This window comes from Chamaea fasciata, unplaced genomic scaffold (genome assembly GCF_029207755.1).
Source record: "Chamaea fasciata isolate MVZ Bird 193981 ecotype frontalis unplaced genomic scaffold, bChaFas1.0.hap1 SCAF_8, whole genome shotgun sequence".
Classification (NCBI taxonomy): Eukaryota; Metazoa; Chordata; class Aves; order Passeriformes; family Sylviidae; genus Chamaea; species Chamaea fasciata.
Window position 1 is genome coordinate 19,876,861 of NW_027094093.1, and position 20,894 is coordinate 19,897,754.

The window sequence follows — 20,894 nt, forward strand, 5'->3', positions numbered from 1 at the left end:
TAGCACAGAGATAGCATTTTGCCAAGGGGAACCATGAGTTTTGTCAATAGAATACCGCACTCATGTTATTTCCCCTGTTCCTAAATATTTGCTGTCATTATGTGCTTTACAAATTCTAGGAAGAGAGATCTTGACTGCTAATAGAGTGGAAAGTGTTGAAGATTTGGCTTTTGACTGGATCTCAAAGAATCTCTACTGGACAGATCCTCGATATAGGAGCATTAGTGTGATGAGGCTGGCAGATAAATCCAGGAGAGCTATTGTTCAGAATTTAAATAATCCACGCTCAATAGTGGTTCATCCTGTTATTGGGTAAGTTTAGGTTCTCATTTTAAACTGTATGTACAAATTTATGGTTTAAACAGAACTGGTGAGATTAGACTTACATCTAATTCTGGATTTTTGTTCTTTTCAAAATACTATCTCTTTTCAGTTGTCTTGTCTTTATTTTGTTAGTTTTATTTTGTTAGTTTTGTTAGTTTTATTCTAGCCTAGGATTCAGCACCCAGAGGAAAGGACATGGTGAGAGAGATTCTACATGACAGATGCACTCGAAAGAACTCTCTTTAAAAGCATAATGTTTTTTTTCTTTTACTCCTGTTCATTGATAAAAAAGGCAAAAGAACTTGGTTTCTTTGTATCACTCAGAAAACTATTCTCCATAGTTGAAAGATGAAGTTTGCTAGATTGTTTTTTAATGCACTTTCAATTCCCAGACTACTAACACTGGTTCTGTAGTTTTATCTCTCTGATTTTCTTTATTCGAACCATATTGGATAATACTGTCTGTATCTGATACAGACCTTACAATATGTGACTCCATACACAAAATAAAACCCTGCTTTTCTTTGATGGAAATATTTTCAAATTCCATACTCTTTGTTATTTGCCAATGCCAGTGTTTCTATCACAGCATAGTTTGACTTTGTAATGTCGTACTACTGAATTTCTTGATTTTTGGATATTGGTTTTTCATGTGTAACCAAATACACTATTTTGAAAGTAATCACATAAGAATAATGATGAACCTGGATCTTTGGATATTCCAATATTTTTTTGTCTGCTGCTTTATAAAATTATTTAACACTAATTTCTACTCTTTGATTGTAAGCATAAGTCAAATGCATCAGGAGAAAATTCTTTGTAGTATTCATGCTGGAAGATGCATTTTTGATTGATTCTATTTCTCTGTCAGTAATTACATGAGAACCTTAACAATTTTAACCAAGTTATGAATATTTTATATCTAAAGGGCCAAAATACTTCCAAAGATTCTCGTAGTTGTGTACAGGATAAATATTGTTGGTACCACTCCTAATTGAGGAGAGGGACAACATGAATTTTTTTTTTTTTAAGTAATGTGAAAGATGTGATACAAAGAGAAATGTTAATGTTCTTTCAAATATTTGCCCTGTTTAATCACATTATATAATTTAGTTTATGTGTCTTCTGACGTGTCCTTTCAGGTATATATTCTGGACAGATTGGTTCCGTCCAGCAAAAATCATGAGGGCCTGGAGCGATGGATCCCATGCCTTGCCAATTGTCAATACAACACTAGGCTGGCCTAATGGCCTTGCCATTGACTGGAGGTAAGGGCAACACAGAATTCAGAGAAACATTTTTTTGAGCAAACATGTTTCTTCCTTTAAACTGTTAGGGAGTAAAAATAAAGGAATTATGTCAGATTGTATGCACAGGCACTCTTTTCTTGAAGACCTTATCTTGGTTGAAATTGGTTGAAAAGCCTTAAAATGTAAGTTTTTCTCAGAATCCCTCCCCATACAACCCAATAGTCTCTTGTAGATTTAAGATTATTATTTAAGAAAACGCTAGTGCTTCCTAATGGACATAATGTCACCTAAAAAGATACGACATTTTCGTTATTTCTAGTTCTCTGAGGTTGTACTGGGTGGATGCTTTTTTTGATAAAATTGAGCACAGCACCTTTGATGGGGTGGACAGACGGACTCTTGAACATATTACTCAGATGACTCACCCATTTGGCCTTACTATTTTTGGAGGTAAGTCTGGCATTGAAAAATATTACCTACTATGATCACAGATTTTTCTTTTCATGTGGTGATCTGTGAGTCTGTGGGAGATACTGTAATACTGGTTTTCCCAAAAAAGCACTCTTGAAAGTTTCTACTAAAATATATATATTTAGTACTTCTTGCTTGTTTTTAGAACTGGTTTTATGTATATTTTTTTTAAAAATAATTTTAGACAGGTCAGGTAATTCATGTAGTGCAACGAGTCAGATACGTTGTACTAATTATGGCTTCCAAGGTGAGTTATTTATGCTAAACAAACAAAGTGAATCACCACTCCAGGGATGGTTAACATTTCAGGATTTCTAATAATTGTATATAAAGTTTATTACTGGATTTATGTTGTGTCTGAAGGAAGATGTCAGTCTATGACACTTTTTGATCGTGTATAAAAATATCTTCAAAAATACTCTAAAATTTTCTGTGAAGTAGTCTTAATGAGCAACTTAAAATTGCCTTGGAATTTGAAAATCTAGTTGTGTTTGTTATATGTCAATTTCAGTAAAATTTGAGAAGGCTTTCCTAAGTTACATCTGTCTGTGACTGTAGGCTCACTTTGACGGCATTGTAAGTGGTGAAGGTCCTTCTGTCTTTTTCATGAAATAGTCATGAAAAATGGTTAAATATTCATGAATAGTCTTCTAGGGTTTTTTTATTATGCTTTATCTTTTATGTCATATTTCAATATAATATGTTACATATTTTTCAAATCAGGTTATGCCTATTTCACTGATTGGAGACTTGGTGGAATAGTTCGAGTGAGGAAGTCTGATGGAGGAGAAATGACTGTTATTAGGAGGGGCATTAGTAACATTATGCATGTTAAAGCATACGACGCTCATTCCCAAATAGGTGAGCCCCTTTCTTGTACAGAGGGAGGATGCAAAATAGGGAATAAGAGACAAAATGTCAGGACAGCAGATTTTCAGTTTCAATTCTATAAATGGCTTCGCTGAATCATAACTGACATGCAAGGGAGGAATCACAGCACTTGCAATCACACATTGTATATTTCACTGCTTTGTGACTGGATGCAATTTCCCTCTACCCCTTCTGTTACTCTATTAAACAACCAAGCAAAATGAGATTATGATTCCATTGTGTTTTGTGTAATTGTATCACCAACTACAACTTCATATTTCTCCTTTTCTGGTTGAAGTTTTAGTTAAACTAAATTATTTATTTTGAGGAATTGGGTAAATGTTAATCAAATTACTATTCTTCAAGTAATTACTATGTATAAATCACTAACTTTTGCTATTTTCTTAAATTCTATGTGATTCTGCAATCTAAGCCAAGGATTTGGTATTGTGGTTAATTTTGTGAAACAGCCAATGCACTCATCAAACATATGATTTAAAGTAAGGCTCACTGACTACAATCCAAAAATTGTATCTGGTCTCACAACCTTGGTCAGACAGAGGTTCTCATTTGTAGTAGTATACTTATTTCCAGACAGTTGGTGAAAATTGTCAGAAAATTGGATGAAATTTAATAGTATGTTTTCCCATAAACATTTGTGTCAAGGAAGGGTATGTGCAAGAAGAAGCAACACTTCTTTTATGTTACTGCTACTATTGCTGTTGATGAACTTGACCGTGTCTTGCAGTGTATGCAAAACCAGGACTTGCTACAGCACTTTATTTTACAGTTATTATGCACTTTTAATAGTTCCCAAGATGTTATCTGTAGTGTGTACATTGATCTTCTCTATGACTTCTTCAGGCTCTAACTACTGTAATAGAGGAACAAATCCCAATGGAGACTGCAGCCATTTCTGCTTCCCAGTACCAAACTTTCAGAGAGTCTGTGGGTGTCCTTATGGCATGAAGCTGGCTCCAAATCAACTGACATGTGTTGAAGATCCATCCAATGAGCCACCCACTTTGCAGTGTGGCTCTTACTCATTTTCCTGTGGTAATGGAAGATGTGTGCCTCGATACTATCAGTGTGATGGTGTTGATGATTGCCATGATAACAGTGATGAACAAAACTGTGGTTCTTTAAGTAAGTAATCCCTGTAATCTGCAGTTAGTGGTCCTTGTTGGCAGATGAGCAAATTTAATGAGTCAGTATGGCTTCACTGGAATAAACTCCAATTTTTTAGGATTGCATCTGTGAATAAATACTGAAATCTTCCTGGGAGATTAGTTACCTTGGAAATTATATCATAGTAATACAGGATTCAGTACCAGCCACCTAAACAATGCATGAAAATATTCATATCTCACTATTCTCAAAATTCAATTTACAGAGTAACAAAAAGTTGTTTTCTAAAGAAGAAAGTAGTCTTTAAACTTATTTTTTGTAAACTTTGAATGATATTGGAATATCTATTGCTTGCCTAATTTGGATGCATGGTGAGGAACAAGCCATCTTAGTACTTGAAAAATAGCACCATAAGAAAAATAACAAAACCATATACATTACCTAATTTTCATCTAAGATTAAAGCAGCCCCTTTTATTTCACTTCACATCAGAGTAAAAGATTTATTTTTTATGATATTTGGGCAATGCTGATCTTTTTATTACATCTGGATTTTAACAGTTAAGTAAATTAAAAGTACATAGGTTCATTTCCTGGTTTTACAGTAAAATGTCACACAAAATATTTTATTGCTCAAGTAAATTGAGAGAACAGTGAGATAATCATGGCTGGTAAGGCATTGAAGAGAGGGTAAGATACTGAAGATATCAAAGAGCTTTTTATGACATATCTGCTGCTTCTTCTGAGTTAATTCTTTTAAATCACGAACAAGAAAATAGAACACGGTAGTAAAATGCGCTGCCTAATGCATAGGGCTAAGTACTATGACTGAGGTATAACCTGTTTCTTATTAATGGGCCATTTTAGAATAACTAGAATATCTTTTGGGGAAAAGTATAAAGCAAATAGTTGCTAGAAGAAGTTACTTGTCTTGTTCTTTACATTGTTGATGTATATTTTAGGCACTCTGTAAGAGTAATGAATGCAGTGATAACTGTTGCAGAAAAGGCAAGTTTTGGAGATCTTTATAATGACTTCTTTTTCCTTTTTATTATTCAGACAATACTTGTGCTTCTTCAGCTTTTACCTGTGCCAGCGGACAGTGTATTCCAGGTCGCTGGCGTTGTGATAAACATAATGACTGTTTTGATGGCAGTGATGAATTGCATTGTCCTACACAAGGACCCTCTTCATGCCCTGCAACCCAGTTCACCTGTGATAATAGACGATGTATTCCAAGAATCTGGCTATGTGATACTGATAATGACTGTGGTGATGGCTCAGATGAAAAAAACTGCAGTGAGTGTCATGACTTTCTGTTGTTTTTATCATCAGCTATGCATATCTACATAGATGTGTCTGTTGGTATAAAGGTGATAAATTAAATTGGGAAAAAAGGACTAATATCTAAATTAGACTGGTATTTTGTAGTTCTTAAGATGTGGAAAACTGGTCTCATTTGAAGTTCCAGAGACAAGTAGAGTGCAGAGAAGTAATTAAAAATATAAAAAGGGGCAAATGTAATGTAATCATGGTGCTGCATATTGTCATCCACTGTAATTAGCAAAAAGCAGTTAGAGCTGAGATGTCCTAAACACCTACTTCATGAGTGATCTCAGTGATCGCTAGTGGTGTAGTCAGCTAATGTACGCTGGAAGTAAGATAGTAGTTTTTTCATATACTTTCATATACTTTTCATATACATGGAATCTTTTGTTTATTTTCCATGAGCCCGAGCCTACATATAAATGAAAAATTACCTGATATTAATTTATTAGTTCTTGTAATTTATGTGATTGCTAGTTTCTGCATTATATGTTGCAAGTTAGGGATAATGTTTTCCTACTTTCTCAGCAGTATGCTGATTTCAAAAGAGAGGAAAGAAACACATTAGCATTTATTGTCATTCTTAATAGCTTTCGCAGGTACTTGTGAACCCAGGCAATTCCAGTGTCCAGACCATCGCTGTATTGACCCCTTCTTTGTCTGTGACGGAGACAAAGATTGTATTGATGGTGCTGATGAGCGTGACTGCAGTAAGTGTAACTTACTTTGTTGAATGCCTCTTTATTGTTTCCTCACACTTGCCCCCAAAGGAGTCTTTGGTGACCTCATATTACCAGCTCCAAGACAGCAGAATGCATGATAAACCTATCCATAAATTAACCCTGTTTGTGATGCTTTTGATCTCTGGGCTGGTTGTGGAGGGCTGAAATCTGCTTCCTCTGTTTTCTGTGAATTACAAAGTTACTGCATTTTCTGTGTCTGAGGGAAATGATGGTCTTCAGTGGAATTGAGGCCATATCAGACTTAAGCACCTGTAGGGTAAATCTGATGCAGTGTAGCACTGTAAAATAAATAAATAACACTCAATGTTTTTAAATTTTGTAGTATACAACTGCAGTGCCACAGAATTTAAATGTCGAAGTGGAGACCAGTGTATCAGCACCTACTACCAGTGTGATGGTGTTTTTGACTGTAATGATCACTCAGATGAGGCTGATTGCCGTAAGTATATTGATGCTGAAAGAAAGACTTCTGTTATTAAGTGATACTTATGGAAATTTCCTTTACTCTGCTATGTCAAATACTGCCTTGAATCTTAATATTCTTTTCAGGGAAACTTGTCTTTACGTCATTTTCCTGAGCAGGAATTTCAAACACAGCTTCTAGCACAGGAATATCATAGAATGGCTTGGGTTGGAAGGAACCTTAAAGATCATCTAATTTCAACTCCCCTGCCATGGGCAAGGACACCTTTCACTAGACCAGGTTGCTCAAAGCCCCATCCCACCTGGTCTTGAACACTTCCAGGGATATGGCATCCACAACTTCTCTGGAAAACCTGTTCCAGTGCCTCACCATCCTCACAGTAAAGAATTTATTCCTAATATCTAATCTAAACCTGTTTTCTTTTAGTTTGAAGCCATTCCTCTTTGTCCTGTAACTATACGCCCTTGTAAAAATTTTCTCCCAATCTTTCAGTACCTGAAGGGAGCCAATAAGAAAGGCCACAATTAGGTCACCCCTAAGCTTACTCTTTTCTGGGCTGAACAATTTCAATTCTTTTAGTCTTTTCTTGTAGGAGGGGTGCTCCATCCCTCTAACCATCTTGGAGTAGACTAAGCAGATTGTGCTGGCAAGAGTAGGTGGTCCAAGCAAAGTTTGCATTCCTTTTGGTTATAACATTTTGTTTTACTTGGCATTTCAGTCTCAGAATTTTAGAGTAAAATTAGATCCATTAATCTGAAAAACCTGGTATTCATGAGAGTTAGATTGAAAGGGTTTTTTTGAGTAATGTTTTACACCTAAATTAGTTAAAATGTTACAACATATGGTGGTGAAAGGGAAACTGATTTTCTGTAGCTAAGGACAGGTACATAGGTATAAACATGTGCTTGTTCAAAGTACAACAATAGTTGAATTGCCTTGGTGAACACATTGTAAAGTAGGAGTTAAATTGGTCAGATTTTGAAATGTCATGTAGATTGACTGACTGTGGTTCTACGGCCTGATTTAAAGCAACACAATTCTTAATAGCACTGTAGGTAGTTATATAAGAGATGAACTTGAACATAGTGGTTTTGCTTCTCTCTCTACAATTGAAACAGCTTCTGTACTGTTGAATGTCACTGTTCTAGCTACAAGACCACCAGGGATGTGCCACCAGCATGAATTCCAGTGTCAGTCAGATGGCAGTTGTATTCCTGATAACTGGGAATGTGATGGCCATCCTGATTGTGCAGATGGCTCAGATGAACATCACAGATGTCCTGCCAGAACATGTCCTCCATCGCACTTCCGCTGTGATAATGGCAACTGTGTGTATCGAGCGTGGATCTGTGATGGTGATAATGACTGCAGGGATATGAGCGATGAGAGAGATTGTCCAACTCAACCTTTCCGGTGTCCCAGCTGGCAGTGGCAGTGTCCAGGTCACAGTATCTGTGTGAATCTCAGCAAAGTATGTGATAATTCTGCTGATTGTCCTAATGGAGCCGATGAATCCCCATTGTGCAGTAAGTTACTGTTCAAGCATCTACTATAGACTGTGTGTTCTGTCTTCAGAAAGAAATGGAGTATTTGGCATGCTCTATTTAATGTCACATTGTTTCTAGCAGAAATGTAAGTGCAGTGTAATTTGAGCTCAAATTTCTAAGTGGAACTTGCTTTCAGTGAAAAGAGACTACAATGATGACCAAGGAATTCATTTGCTACATCCAGTCTTGTGCTCTGAATTCCAGTGTGACTTCCACTGACTTTAGATTTTTATATAACTACATGGAAATGAACTTTGTGTTCCTGAACACATTCACTAAAGCATAGTATGCTTTAAATTCAGATGAGATGTGATTCAGTCCTTAATATTCTCTTTTAATTTTTTAACTTCAAGAATCATGATTAAATCAAGAAGTTCATCTATAGCCAGAATTTGTATTTATGTCGATTATGAATTGATTTAAACATAATCTTTTTCTTTCCTTCTTTCCTCCTTCTTCTCTTTAATCAATGCACATTCTCAGATGAACCCCAACCAGGTATGATTATAAACTATTTTAAATTATTATTTATATAGCTTTAGGTTTGGAGTGGTAAAGTAAATTTTCATGTATTTCTGGCCATTTTTTAAAAAGTTGTTTTATGTATATAGACAGCCTTCTGTTTGGCATTCATTTGATGAGATTCAGTACATGCAATATTGTTACCTGCCTTTATGTGCACCATGTATGTTGTATTTTGCATAAGAACCATAGTCCATTCTCACTCTGTATAACTGATGATTCTGCAGACGTTTTAGCAGCAGTCTTAGGCTAATGATGCAATTGTAAAGACTTAAATTTATCATAGGAAGCCTTTGTTGACTATTTGCTTATCTCTTTCCCCAACCCAACTTCAGATCAGGAAAGCTGCTCTGACAATAATGCTGGCTGCACTCATGAATGTATTCAAGGACCTTTTGGAGCTCAGTGTACCTGTCCTATTGGATACCAGCTTGCAAATGACTCCAAGACCTGTGAAGATATTAATGAATGTGACCCTCCAGGCTTTTGTAGTCAGCACTGTTACAACGAGAGAGGGTCTTTTAGGTGTTATTGTGATGAAGGATACATTCTAGAAGCCGATGGGAGGACTTGTAAAGCAGCAGGTGAGAAACATTGATGTCAGTCTAAAGAATGAGAGCTGTGTCTGAAAACTGCCCGGCTTTGTGTCTCAGCTTGAAAGAGAGGTGTCTGCCAAGGAAGGTGGGAACCTCCCTTGGAATGGAAAATGTGACCCCCTTTCCTCCAAGTTATTATAACTTTGAAATGAAGGGGCTTTCAGGCAAAGATATGGGAAAAGGAATGACAGTTCTTTATTAATATACATATGTATATGTATGTGTATAACAAGACAAACAAACAACAACTGTGGCGACAGCACCAAACCAGAAGGCAGTGCCGGCCTTCTCTGGGCTGCGGGCGCTTCCCCGTTGGTGCAGTTACAGTCGCAGCCGGCAGGGGGCGCGGCTGGCTCCCGGCCGGGCGGGGCCGGGCGGTGATTCCCTTGCGCCTGCAGGGGGCGCTGTGGCGCGAGCTCGGCCGCGTCCCCCTCACGGGGTAATGGCGGGCAGCTGGGTGGTGAAATGGCTGCAGTGGGAACTGCGGAGAGGGGGCAGGAAGGCTGGAATGGCAGACCCCAGAGTAGCAAACGAAATGTATGGAAATGTATCAGAAGCTTCACAACTGTAGCAGGAGCTGCCAGGGTTTCAGGCAGGCAGGGGTGCAGGCTTAGAGCGCAGCAAAAAACCCAGAGCGGTGGCAGAAAAATGGCGGGGCTGGGCAGGGGCAGCCCAGCTCTGGGATGCAGCCAGGAGAGGCTCCTTTGGAGGGGGATTGGGGTCCCAGGTTTTCCCCTGAGGCACTCAGGTAGATAGTGAGGGTCCTTTCTGGTGAGGTGGGGTGTTAATAAGGTCCCAGTCCAACAGCTGCTCTTACAAGCAGAGGCTCATCCATAGTAAGGAAGAAGCAGTACAGGGCTGGGCGGTGGCAGTGGCAACAGCTCCAGCGACCTGTCCTCCTCCGATGTGGACAGCAAGAGCCAATCCCAGCCCCTCACCCCCCAGCCGAAATCTCCTGGCATTGCTGCCCTTCCCAAGAGAATGCCCCTTAGCCAGCTGCACTCATCCCCCTTCTCCTTGGCTATATCCTTTGTCTCTCTTAAGTACCAGTTGTTATTGTCTCTTAGCAACAAATGGGAGAAAATTTCCTGAGAGAAAGCAACAAAAGGAAAAATCCTAACCCCCAACACTTTGCCACTATAATATTGTTCTCTTAAAAAGGGTTGATGAATACAGCCAATTAGAGCTGTTCATGGCATATATCCTTGAGAATTAAAACTGTCAGCTGAAGGGTTAATTAGACACTAATATTTCATTGAAATAATATATTTAAATGAATGCTGCTATTTTTAGCTTGCAATGGTCAAAAATAATGTTTTGAAGAAAAGCCATGTCAGAGACTTGTAAGCCATAGGCCAAAATTAACTGTTCATAAAGTTCAATGCTCACAAAGTATTTAAATCCCAGCCTTTCATATGACTTTCCTGGTGCCTATGCTGTACTTTCCTCATTTGTAAGGAGCAAGCATCACTGAAACAGCCTAGATGGCAGTTGTTTTCTGTCTCTTGTGCACTGACAGGGCAGAGGAGCCATATACCCAGTGGAATTTGTCTCTACAGGTTTCCTGGTTTAGGGATATGCTCAGGTTGTAGAAGACACTTGCATTTTCCCTGCACATAAATTTGGCGGTTACAGTAGGGAGTTTCTTGTGCTTTGCTGTCATTATGGTTGCTACTATGTAGTTGTTTTTGAGCATCCTATCTGTCCAACCTAATTACAGCAATCTATGGCTTTCCTGTAATCTATTTCTTCTCCCTTGTTCCCACATGGTGTAAAAGGGGAAAAAGAGAAGGTGGGTTACAAAGGAGGTAGACCAGCTGAGCAGATTAATTGGAGATGTCAAAAACTTTGGGCGTTGTATCAGGAGTGGGACATGAAAAGAGGTTTATGGAGGAATGAGTGTTGGATGTCAGCAGCAAACTGGTTAGATAATGGGGAAGAGGACCTAAGGTCCAGATAGGAGCCTGGAAGGGAAGTCTGTAGAAAGAGTTATGGAGAAAAGCCAAGGTAGATTTAAAAGTCAGAATGGATGGATTGGATATGATACTGTATCTTGGCCTGAGAATTGATTGGAAATTTTCCTTTCAATATGGATATCTAGATACTACAGTTTTGATGCTATAAAGTCATGTTAAATTACTCAGTGTTTCTTTTTCTCCTAGTTACTGTTGAATAGCTCATTGGTTTATTTTAATTTCTATTCCACTGACAGAATCCGGGAATCTTCTTTTGCTGGTGGCGAGTCGTAACCAAATCGTTGTGGATAACATCACTTCTCAGTCACACAGTATTTATTCTCTGATTCGGGATGGGACAAATATTGTGGCTATTGATTTTGATTCAATCACAGATCGTATCTTTTGGTCTGATACAACACAGGATAAAATTTGGAGTGCTTATCAAAATGGGACTGACCGAAAAATAGTAAGTTTTGTTGAATAAGTTTTCTTATCTTTTGTGGGGAGAAAATGAAGACACTGTATCTTCAGTTAACAAAGGGGAAGAGAGAAATCCAAATGTAGTAAGAGAGATAATAGAGACAAAGTGAAACAACTTTGTAGATGCTAAGCTAACATTTCACATAGCTGTTTGAAAAAGCAAACTGAATGCTTTCAAGAAGCCCTTTTTTGAACATCAAAATGTAAGCTGGTTTTCCTATTACTAAATTCTGACTTCTTCAATAGACCTGCTAAAGTTAGTAGGAGTGTTTGGGTTTATGCTTTGTCATCATTTTGAGTGTGTACAACGTGATTCATTTTGCATAATAGACCTAATAAATATTGGAAACTTGGTTTATCATTTTCCATATCTATAGAAATGCAAAGGGTAAAATTTAAGATAATCTTTATTTTCCTCTCTCCCACCTGCTTCTTTGTTATTAAACAGGTGTTTGACAGTGGTGTCACTGTGACTGAAAGTATAGCAGTAGATTGGGTGGGTCGTAACCTGTACTGGACAGACTTTGTTCTGGAAACGATTGAAGTCTCCAAAATGGATGGGAGCCACAGGACTGTGCTGATTAGTGAAAATATAACAAACCCAAGAGGACTAGTGTTAGACCCCAGAACTGAGTAAGATTTTTGAATTTTTTTTTTACTAAAGATACTTATTTTATGATGTAACTATTAAAATTTGAGACGTGCTCAAATTATATTTGAGTTGTGAACGACAAGTGGAAGAGGCAACTTAAAACATTTTAGTGTATTTGCAGAGTTGATTAATATTTCAAGTAATGAGGTAATTACTGGTGATTCCTATAAAAGATTTTTCTATATTTGCTTCCTGGTTCAAAAGTATTAATTCAAAATATGATGTATCACTTCAGCTGGTGGTATACCACAAACTTATATCTGATTTAATATCATATGCCTACTTTCATAGCTCCAAGTCTAAAGTAATTATCTAAGATTGTATCATTATCAAAAAAGCGCCTTCCCATTTCAGACAGCAAGTGGTATAGGCTTAATGTGATGATTCAAACTGTTCATGTACAAAATTTGACTCTTTTTTTGAGGTCTTCAGAGCCTTGAACTCCGTTTACTGCCAGTTTCAGTGCTGTTAACATTATCAATGCATACCTGTTATGGCATGAGCCTGTATTAAATTATTATGTTTCAACTGGAGAATGAGATTATAATCAGCATTAAAAAACAGTGACACCAGTAGCTTCTATATGCTGCTAATATTGACAAATAGAAACAGCAGTAGAAGTATTAGAAGAACTTTTATAACAGGAATTACTGTAATATCTTAAGTAAGCATGTTGCTAAAATAAATTACTTCAGTATCATTGTGTAGGACTGTTCTTAGAAAGATTGCTTCTATTTTTTGGCTAATAACTCTTTATGTAATGTTTCTCAGTAGGCAACTAGGATTTTCCCAGCTTGCTAACCACGAGTTACTTTTTTCAGTGCTCATGTAATGTTCTGGACAGACTGGGGCCAAAATCCTCGAATTGAAAAAGCCAGCATGGATGGCAAAATGCGCTCAGTGATCATTAATACTAAAATCTACTGGCCCAATGGACTTTCCATTGATTATCCAAATAAACTCCTCTATTTTGCTGATGCTTACCTTGATTATATAGATTTCTGTGATTACAATGGAAACAACAGACGGCAGGTGGTTGCAAGTGATCTGGTAAGACATTAATAAGGAACTGTTGTTTTCCCATGTCCCTGCTGATAGTAGTTAAAGATTTACTATCACTGTCATAGACTTGAGTGTATTTTTCTTCAAAATTCTTGAGTGAAGCAGTTGTGACATATTTTATCTGCTTCCTGACGCTGGAAAAAGAGAAGTTGCATATCCTATTCAGTTTCCCAAGATCTTCGGCAGAGTCTGGAGCTGCATGTAGACGTATTGCTTTAGATCATTCTCATCTGTTCTGCCTGCATGTATGAAATCTGAAGGTGACATCTGACACTGCTGCTACTAGGTGGTGCATTTTCCATAGGCAAATATAGTACAAAAAGCCTGGAGAAACTTCTGGTCTTTTGAGAGTGATTATTACTACTATTCTTGACAGCAGTGAACGGTTTTGTGCTACTACTTGCTGTGTGCAGCAACTCCATCAAGAGCATCCCTCTTACAGTCTGTCTCCCAGTGCTGCTGAAGCAGTTGCTGGCAATCTGAAGAGCTGCTGGCAGCTTGGAGCAGTCTTTGTACCAACACAATAGTGCAGATGTTCAGCTGGTACACAGAAACTGGTATCAATAACCATGTGAATGTTTTCAATAATTGACACATGGGGCTTTTACTTTTGGCTGGAGAGACAATTAGTGTGGAATAGGAGCCAAGGCAATCTTTCCACTCCTGGTTATCTGAAATCGAGATAAGCCACCTTCTTTGATCCTCTGGTAAATGTTAGGGGATCCTATGAGGGATGCAGGTTCGTAACAGGTCTGTAATCCTCACTAGACATTTCCTCTTGTACTCTTGACAATCTACAGTTGGCTCTTTATCTGTGGGTTCTGCCCAAAGTAGTCAGACTGCTTTTTTAATTCCTCATTCTCTTCATCTCTCAGGGTCTATATAGCATTCTAGTTTTTTTTAAAAAAGTACGTTTTCCTCATCAGTGTATTGTTTTTAGACAGTAGATGATATTTCTGGGAGTTTTTTTGTGAAAAATGTCTTTAGAAACATAGTTGATTCATTATTTATTTATTGATAAGTTATGCTCACCGCTGTTATTACTTCATTGCAAGCTTTACAAATGCATATCTCCAGAAGTACATTGGTAATGAACCTTGCCTTTTTAGATATTGCAGCATCCACATGGTCTAACTGTCTTCGAAGATTTTGTGTACTGGAGTGACCGCTATACTAATCGAGTAATTCGGGCGAATAAATGGCACGGAGGAAACCAGACAGTTATGATTTATAATATTCACCAGCCTCTGGGTCTTGTGGCAGTCCATCCTGTAAAGCAGCCTAATGGTAAGTTCATCTAAATAACTTTGGTAATTGCAGAAATTAGCATGCAGTAATATCACGCATTGGTACACCAAGAATCAGTCTTTTCAGCAAGTGGGTTGGGTTAAAACAAGCAAATAATTCATACTGTTGACTTGCAACTATTCAATCTGGTGTTAGGGAAAGTAACCACCTGGGCAGCATCAAAGGATGATGACTGGCCAAAAAGAACAATGAGGTAGTATGCACCATTTTCTTGCACTTTGTTCTGAACGTTTTTACAGGACAATTGAAGCATTTTTGGAAAGCATTTTAATTTTAAAAAATTCTCTCTGTGGCATACTAGATTCAATTTCTTGTGCAGTAATAATTCTTTTTGAAAAGATTACTGTCATCAACCTTCTCTGAAAGTACTTCTACATTATTTTAGTCAACGAAACAATAATGATAAATAAATCCCTTCATTGCATTAAATATTCTCTCTGAGATCTTGTACAGGTGATTTCTTGCAGCTGAAAGACTGTAAAAAAACCCTAAATTATTTGTGTTAGGTAGAGATCTTTCATATCAGACTTTTTTTTTCATTTCATGGCATGACTTGAGGAGTTGGAAACATGTTGATATGAATATTATCTTTCAGCTTTAGTTATATTTCTTGTGTGGAGTATTTCCAGCTAATAAATATCAAATATTTCTTCTTTCCTTTTCCTGGAAATACACCCCTATGCCAGGGAAAGTGGAGACTTGCATCTGAGTAAGGCACTAGTACTTTCTGTGCTGGATTTGTTTTGGAACAAAACCTTCCTCAGACACATATAGAACTAAAGCCACATATTCTCACTGCAAATCGTTCAGTTAGCGGTGCATTGCATTAGTTTATTCATCATAATTATGGTTTGAGTGGTTTTATTTTACAACCCAAGGTTTAAAAAAACTTTCTGTCCCTGGAGAATTTCTTTTCTTTTTCTTCACTGTATTTAGTACATTTTTTAATTTTTTGTTCTGAATTATGCTATTGTACTTTATGTGGCACATTATGTGGCCAGGCAAAAAAGGAGGGAATAGAGCACTTGCAGAATAGCAAAACATACTGATGTTGACAAATGAAGAAATAATTACATGCTGATTGAAATTCCAGATGCAGTAATGAAACTGTCATCCACTCTCCTATTACTAATCATTAGATCTTACACTTACCAGAGTTTAGATTCTTTATACTGATGACATGAACAGTTTTCTTACAGTTTCAGTTCTGAGTTTATGCCATTATTTTATTGTCATGGTAATTTGTTTTCAGTTGTTGTTGGTTTTTATTTTAGTAACAATTGTGTAAATTCCTATAACTTCCAAGCTTTTTAGAATAAAGTCTACTGCAATTGCTGAGGATGTACTGAAAATCTGATTTTTGATTTCATATGATTAGTCATTCTGAAAAATCTTCTTCTGCAGCAAGTTTGTGGAAGTGATTTAGGTTGAATTTTAGTGTATAGTAATAATAGCAGTCAGGAGAGACCTTCAATGTCTGTTTTTTACATTTTACAACTTTAGACTGACAGTTTCAAAGTGGTCTAAGAAATTCGGTGTCAAGTTCCCACTATCTTTGAACAAGACATTGCAACTATTTTCACTTTAGTTTCTCCAAGAAATTTCAGCCAATAATTTAAATCTCTCATCTAGAACAGTTATTATAATCAAGGACTGCAAATCCCACAGGTTTCCCCATACAGTTCAGAAAAGTATGAAATGGAGTTTGAAAAATTTTTTATGATGCATAGAAGTTGCAAAGATCACTACAATAATGTACTGGTTTTCCATGGAAAATTGTATCCTGTTACAAGTATATTGTATTGCTTCTGGTTCTTAGAAATAGTTTCATTACTTTAATTTTAAAGAAATAGCAGAACTATCTTAGTTCTGGGTTGATGTTGTCAGTAGTAATGAGACAGAATATTCTCTCTAGTTGCTTATGTTGTTATAGTTGCTAATAGTTCCTTTTGTATTTTCAGGTATTAATTCCTGTGCATCGTCCCCCTGTAGCCACCTCTGCTTGCTTTCTTCATCTGGACCACTTTTTTTTTCCTGTGCTTGCCCTTCAGGATGGATTCTTTCTCCTGATAACAGGAACTGCATGAGAGGTAGGGCAGTAATAATGAGGTGATAAAAAAAGACCTGATATTGTCAAATCCACCCCTCTCCCAGGAGAAATGCATACTTCTGTGGGCTGCTGCTCATGACATCAGTTTGGGTCACTCCAGACAGACTTCATTTAGGATATGTGGAATATACTTGGCCTAAAGGTTTGGAGACAGGTTTGGGAAAGACCTGAATCAGAGATTCAGATTCTTCATTTTGGGAAAATGGGTGAAGTTAATTTTCTTATAAGAACTTTAAAGAAGCCACACTTAAAAATTTCTCACCACATGGAATGTTTGGCAGTTGGAATACATATTCAAGGAGCTTAGTAGCAGTTAAATATGAAAACATACTGTGGCAGATTATTGTGTTCATTTTAAGTATTCAGCTTGGAAACAGAGGTTGTAATTGTAAGAATGTGAGGATGCAGGACTGAAAGGGACTTCCTTGGTCACTGAAGTTTGTTTCTTTGTTGCCCTTGACTGGGCATCAAAGGTGCCTTTTGCCAGTCAAGCTCCAGTTTTAGATTAATCTGGGTTCTTGCCCCTAAAAATTCACTGAACCCCACAATTTTGATATTTGGAAACCTAATTTTCTGTTCAAATACAGTCTTTCCCCATTTTATGCCCATTTCTGATGCTATTTTTATCCCTCACAATAAGTAGCACAAGTAGTTCTCCTTTAGCATTGGTAGGGTTTGTTTTATATATATTTGAAGTCACTATCACATTTTTTCTCAGCCTGTATTTTGCTAAGAAATAATTCATGACCTTTAGGTTTCCTCTAATCAGGTGAGAGGTTCTTCCTGTTACTTATCACTCTCTTCAGCCTATCTGAACTAATGCATTTTGAAATTCAGATCAAAATTTCTCATCTTCAGCTTTTTCCCTCTCCAGTGTAAAAAAGTGGTTTGCCAATTGCAGAAGGTCTGGAAACACAGCCTAAAATTACATGTGATTACATTTGATGCAGGTGTAACAGAACTAACCTTTGCAAACAAAACTTCGTATCCAAAAGAACCACTGAATTTTCTTTGAGTAGTCCACAGATCTCGGTGATTTGTAGAAGTCATTGAGCCAGTTCCTTTAAAAAGAAATTGCAAAAATTCAAATTAGTGGTAGGCAATTTGTGACTAAAAATTTGACCACATTGCTTTTGTCAGATGAAGCATTCATTAATTTTTCCATCAATTGTACAGATATTAAGTGTGCTTTGGTGCCTCTCTATATAGGAAGCTTCAAATCACTGAAATTTAATTGAAATTAACTTTGGGATGAGCTAACACTAGAAATCTGTCAGTCAAAAAATCCTTTTCTTTTAAAACTATCTGAATGTTAGAGGCCAATATCACAGTCTTTTCCTGCTTGATGCTTAGCAATGTGCTCTTTAAAGGCTTGTATTGCGTTCACATTTTTCTTAGTCAGCAGCAAGGGAATTACCAATTTATATAATCTGAAACGAAGTGTGAATTTGTTTAATCACAGAAAAGAGGGATTCTTTTAGAAATCTGTACTTATTTGATTATGTGCAGGTTTATAGAAGGATCATGATGAAAGAAATGGAACATGCCAGTGATGGAGCACATGTACATGTAGAGGTTGACCCAATTCAGCCACTGAATTGAGCTATTGGCATTTCTTATCTTTATTTTTCACATGTTGCAAATTTCCCTGTATCTACTTAGGTACTACTGTGGCCCTTTTATTGACTTAAGTGTTCTGTAAGAGAGAAATAGCAATATCCTGCTGTGAAGCACAATTCTTTTAAACTATGTGGGCTTGGTTTTTCTTCTATTTATATTTAATTTATACAGTTAAACCAGTGTGTAGAAAATATCTACGGATTTGGAATTTTAAAAAATTATTTGCTGAAGGTCCACACATCAGGAAAAAGTTATTCAAAATATACTGATTCTTTTCATTGCAAACTATTTTAATAATTGCTAATGATTAATGTCCCTGCCAATGGCAGAAAGGTTGGAACTAGATGATCTTTAAGGTCCCTTCCAACCCAGGCTGTTTGATGATTAGATGATGACACATAAATAGGCATTTTGCATATCTTTACTAATATTTACTGTTATCCTTTTCCCTGCTGTCATTGTTTAATAGGCCAGCACAATCTTTCAGAAGAAAGATTAAACTGAGCTGCATGCATTTGATTGCCCAGTGTCTAAACAAACAGTGATATTGCTGGTCACTTCTTACTTAGTTTGCATATTAAATACTACCAACTTCATTGATTCTAGGATTGCACCATTTTTAGCTTTAGTTACTTGTACTTTTGCCTTTGTACTTACTTTATTTTAAGCCACATTTCAGGTTGATATAAAAGATGGTAATGTAGCAAGCTGGCTTGGAAACAATGGAATTTGTGTATATTAAAATATTGTATTAACATGGTACATGTGTATATTTAATATAGCAATACATTAATATTATGTGGACTATATTTTTTTTTGTAAATTGTATTAGGTTTAGGAATTGCAGAAGTTATATTAATGCAAATCTGATGAAGCTACACAGCTTTTTATATCTCTCTAGCTCAGCAAATTTGCTCTATTTTCCATTGTAAGAATGAGGAATAATCAGATTGTATAGATTTGCATAGGTGTAGAACTTGAAGCAGTAAGTTAAATTTGACAAATACTTCTTTCAGCCAGAGAGAAGTATGGAGAAAAATTTTTGAGAAGTGGGGTGATGCTGTGTTTCATTGTTTTTCATGTCAAAATCTTTACTTCAAAATTTATATAAATGTATTAAGCAGTCAGTAAAGAAAATTAAAACTGAACCAACTAACCAAGTCTTTGATCTATTATAAAAGAGAAAATGGGTTACTGCTACAGCAGCCCAGTTCCCTGTTAGGTGGTAGCTTGTGCCTGTGGGAAGAGGAGGCTAAAATTTGTTCTCCAAAGACCAAAGCACAAGCAAGAGGGGTATCTGTGTTCAAGAGATTCTCTTCCCCTGGTCCCTAGCAGATGAGAAATGCAGTTGCTGACTCTTACTCTGCAGCTCTCTGATGCATTTTCTCAGGTCACCTGACAAGTTGCCCTTTGTTAGTAAGATTTAAGCATAAATGTACAAGTTTTCTTAACAGTAAATGTACCATAAGGGATTATGTCTGTTCCCTTAGTGATAAAACAAGAAAACAGTACTGCACTTATATTTAATAATAATGATCAGCAGTTGCCACAGTGACATTGTTCCATGCTTGTGAGTCCTGCATAATTGGCATTAGAACCCATTGCAGGCAGGTCCTGCAGAATCCTCAGAGCTTTGTCTGGCTGGTTCTTCTCAGAGATTTGAAAAAGCATCTTAGAGCAGCTGCACAAATATCCTTCTTTTGTCTGGCAGTGAGTGATTCCTGCCTTATTGACTTCCTTCTGCTCAGAATTTGCATTGTAATTGCACAGTGCTGAAACTTAAAATGTTACAGCAGTTTCAATAACTGATAACCTCGTTCATAGTGAGGGAGCAAACATCTGTGTAAGTAGTTTCAAAACACCACTGGTAATATTGAACCATTCTCAGCATCAGGGAACTTTAGGGTGGGAAGGGGAAAGCATATCATAATGCCTTTTCTTGACCAGAAGCAACTCTGAATTACTCTTTGTTTTCACAGTTGAACACCCTTTCCTTATTGCTGTAAGAGATAATATAATTTACGGAATTTCTCTGAACCCTGAGGAGAAGACAAATGATGCTATGGTTCCGATAGCGGGAGTTCAAAATGGTGTTGATGTTGACTTTGATGACACTGAACAGATGATTTATTGGGTTGAAAATCCAGTAAGTTAGTATTTGTGTTCAAAATGTGTGCTTAATTAAGAGCTTTTTTATTTTTAATAAGTGTTTTGGACTGAAATATGTTAGCATTACTGCTAAGAATTTTGATAAACAGAAAGGAATGAAATGGAAGGGTTTTTTTGTTGTTATGGTGTGGTGTTTGTAAAAAAATAAAGAAGCTTCATCTCTTTTGTAAAGTAGCCCTTATTTTTGTCAGCAGAAACATCTGATTAATGTTTTTTTCTAGCTCAGAGACATGAACAGGAAATACTGGAGAGCATTGACAGACCCACACTCAGCCCCACTGTGCTACAGTCCACTCTCTCTCCTCTCTTGACTTAGGAGTCAATTCTGCAAACAC

At 36.9% G+C, this 20,894-nt stretch overlaps 1 protein-coding gene across 1 annotated transcript in view; it reads left to right on the forward strand.

The window, feature by feature from the left end:
* The window catches only part of LRP2 (LDL receptor related protein 2), a 115,474-nt gene that overhangs the window by 42,709 nt on the left and 51,871 nt on the right, over positions 1 to 20,894 (forward strand). Inside the window, exons 17-32 of the mRNA XM_066189998.1 lie at positions 120 to 312; positions 1,467 to 1,592; positions 1,894 to 2,024; positions 2,769 to 2,906; positions 3,780 to 4,061; positions 5,102 to 5,341; positions 5,959 to 6,078; positions 6,434 to 6,550; positions 7,684 to 8,061; positions 8,940 to 9,188; positions 11,413 to 11,624; positions 12,087 to 12,271; positions 13,112 to 13,340; positions 14,462 to 14,639; positions 16,622 to 16,750; positions 20,370 to 20,536. Of these exons, the coding sequence (XP_066046095.1) occupies positions 120 to 312; positions 1,467 to 1,592; positions 1,894 to 2,024; positions 2,769 to 2,906; positions 3,780 to 4,061; positions 5,102 to 5,341; positions 5,959 to 6,078; positions 6,434 to 6,550; positions 7,684 to 8,061; positions 8,940 to 9,188; positions 11,413 to 11,624; positions 12,087 to 12,271; positions 13,112 to 13,340; positions 14,462 to 14,639; positions 16,622 to 16,750; positions 20,370 to 20,536 (3,074 nt within the window). The remainder of the gene's footprint in view (positions 1 to 119; positions 313 to 1,466; positions 1,593 to 1,893; positions 2,025 to 2,768; positions 2,907 to 3,779; positions 4,062 to 5,101; positions 5,342 to 5,958; positions 6,079 to 6,433; positions 6,551 to 7,683; positions 8,062 to 8,939; positions 9,189 to 11,412; positions 11,625 to 12,086; positions 12,272 to 13,111; positions 13,341 to 14,461; positions 14,640 to 16,621; positions 16,751 to 20,369; positions 20,537 to 20,894) is intronic.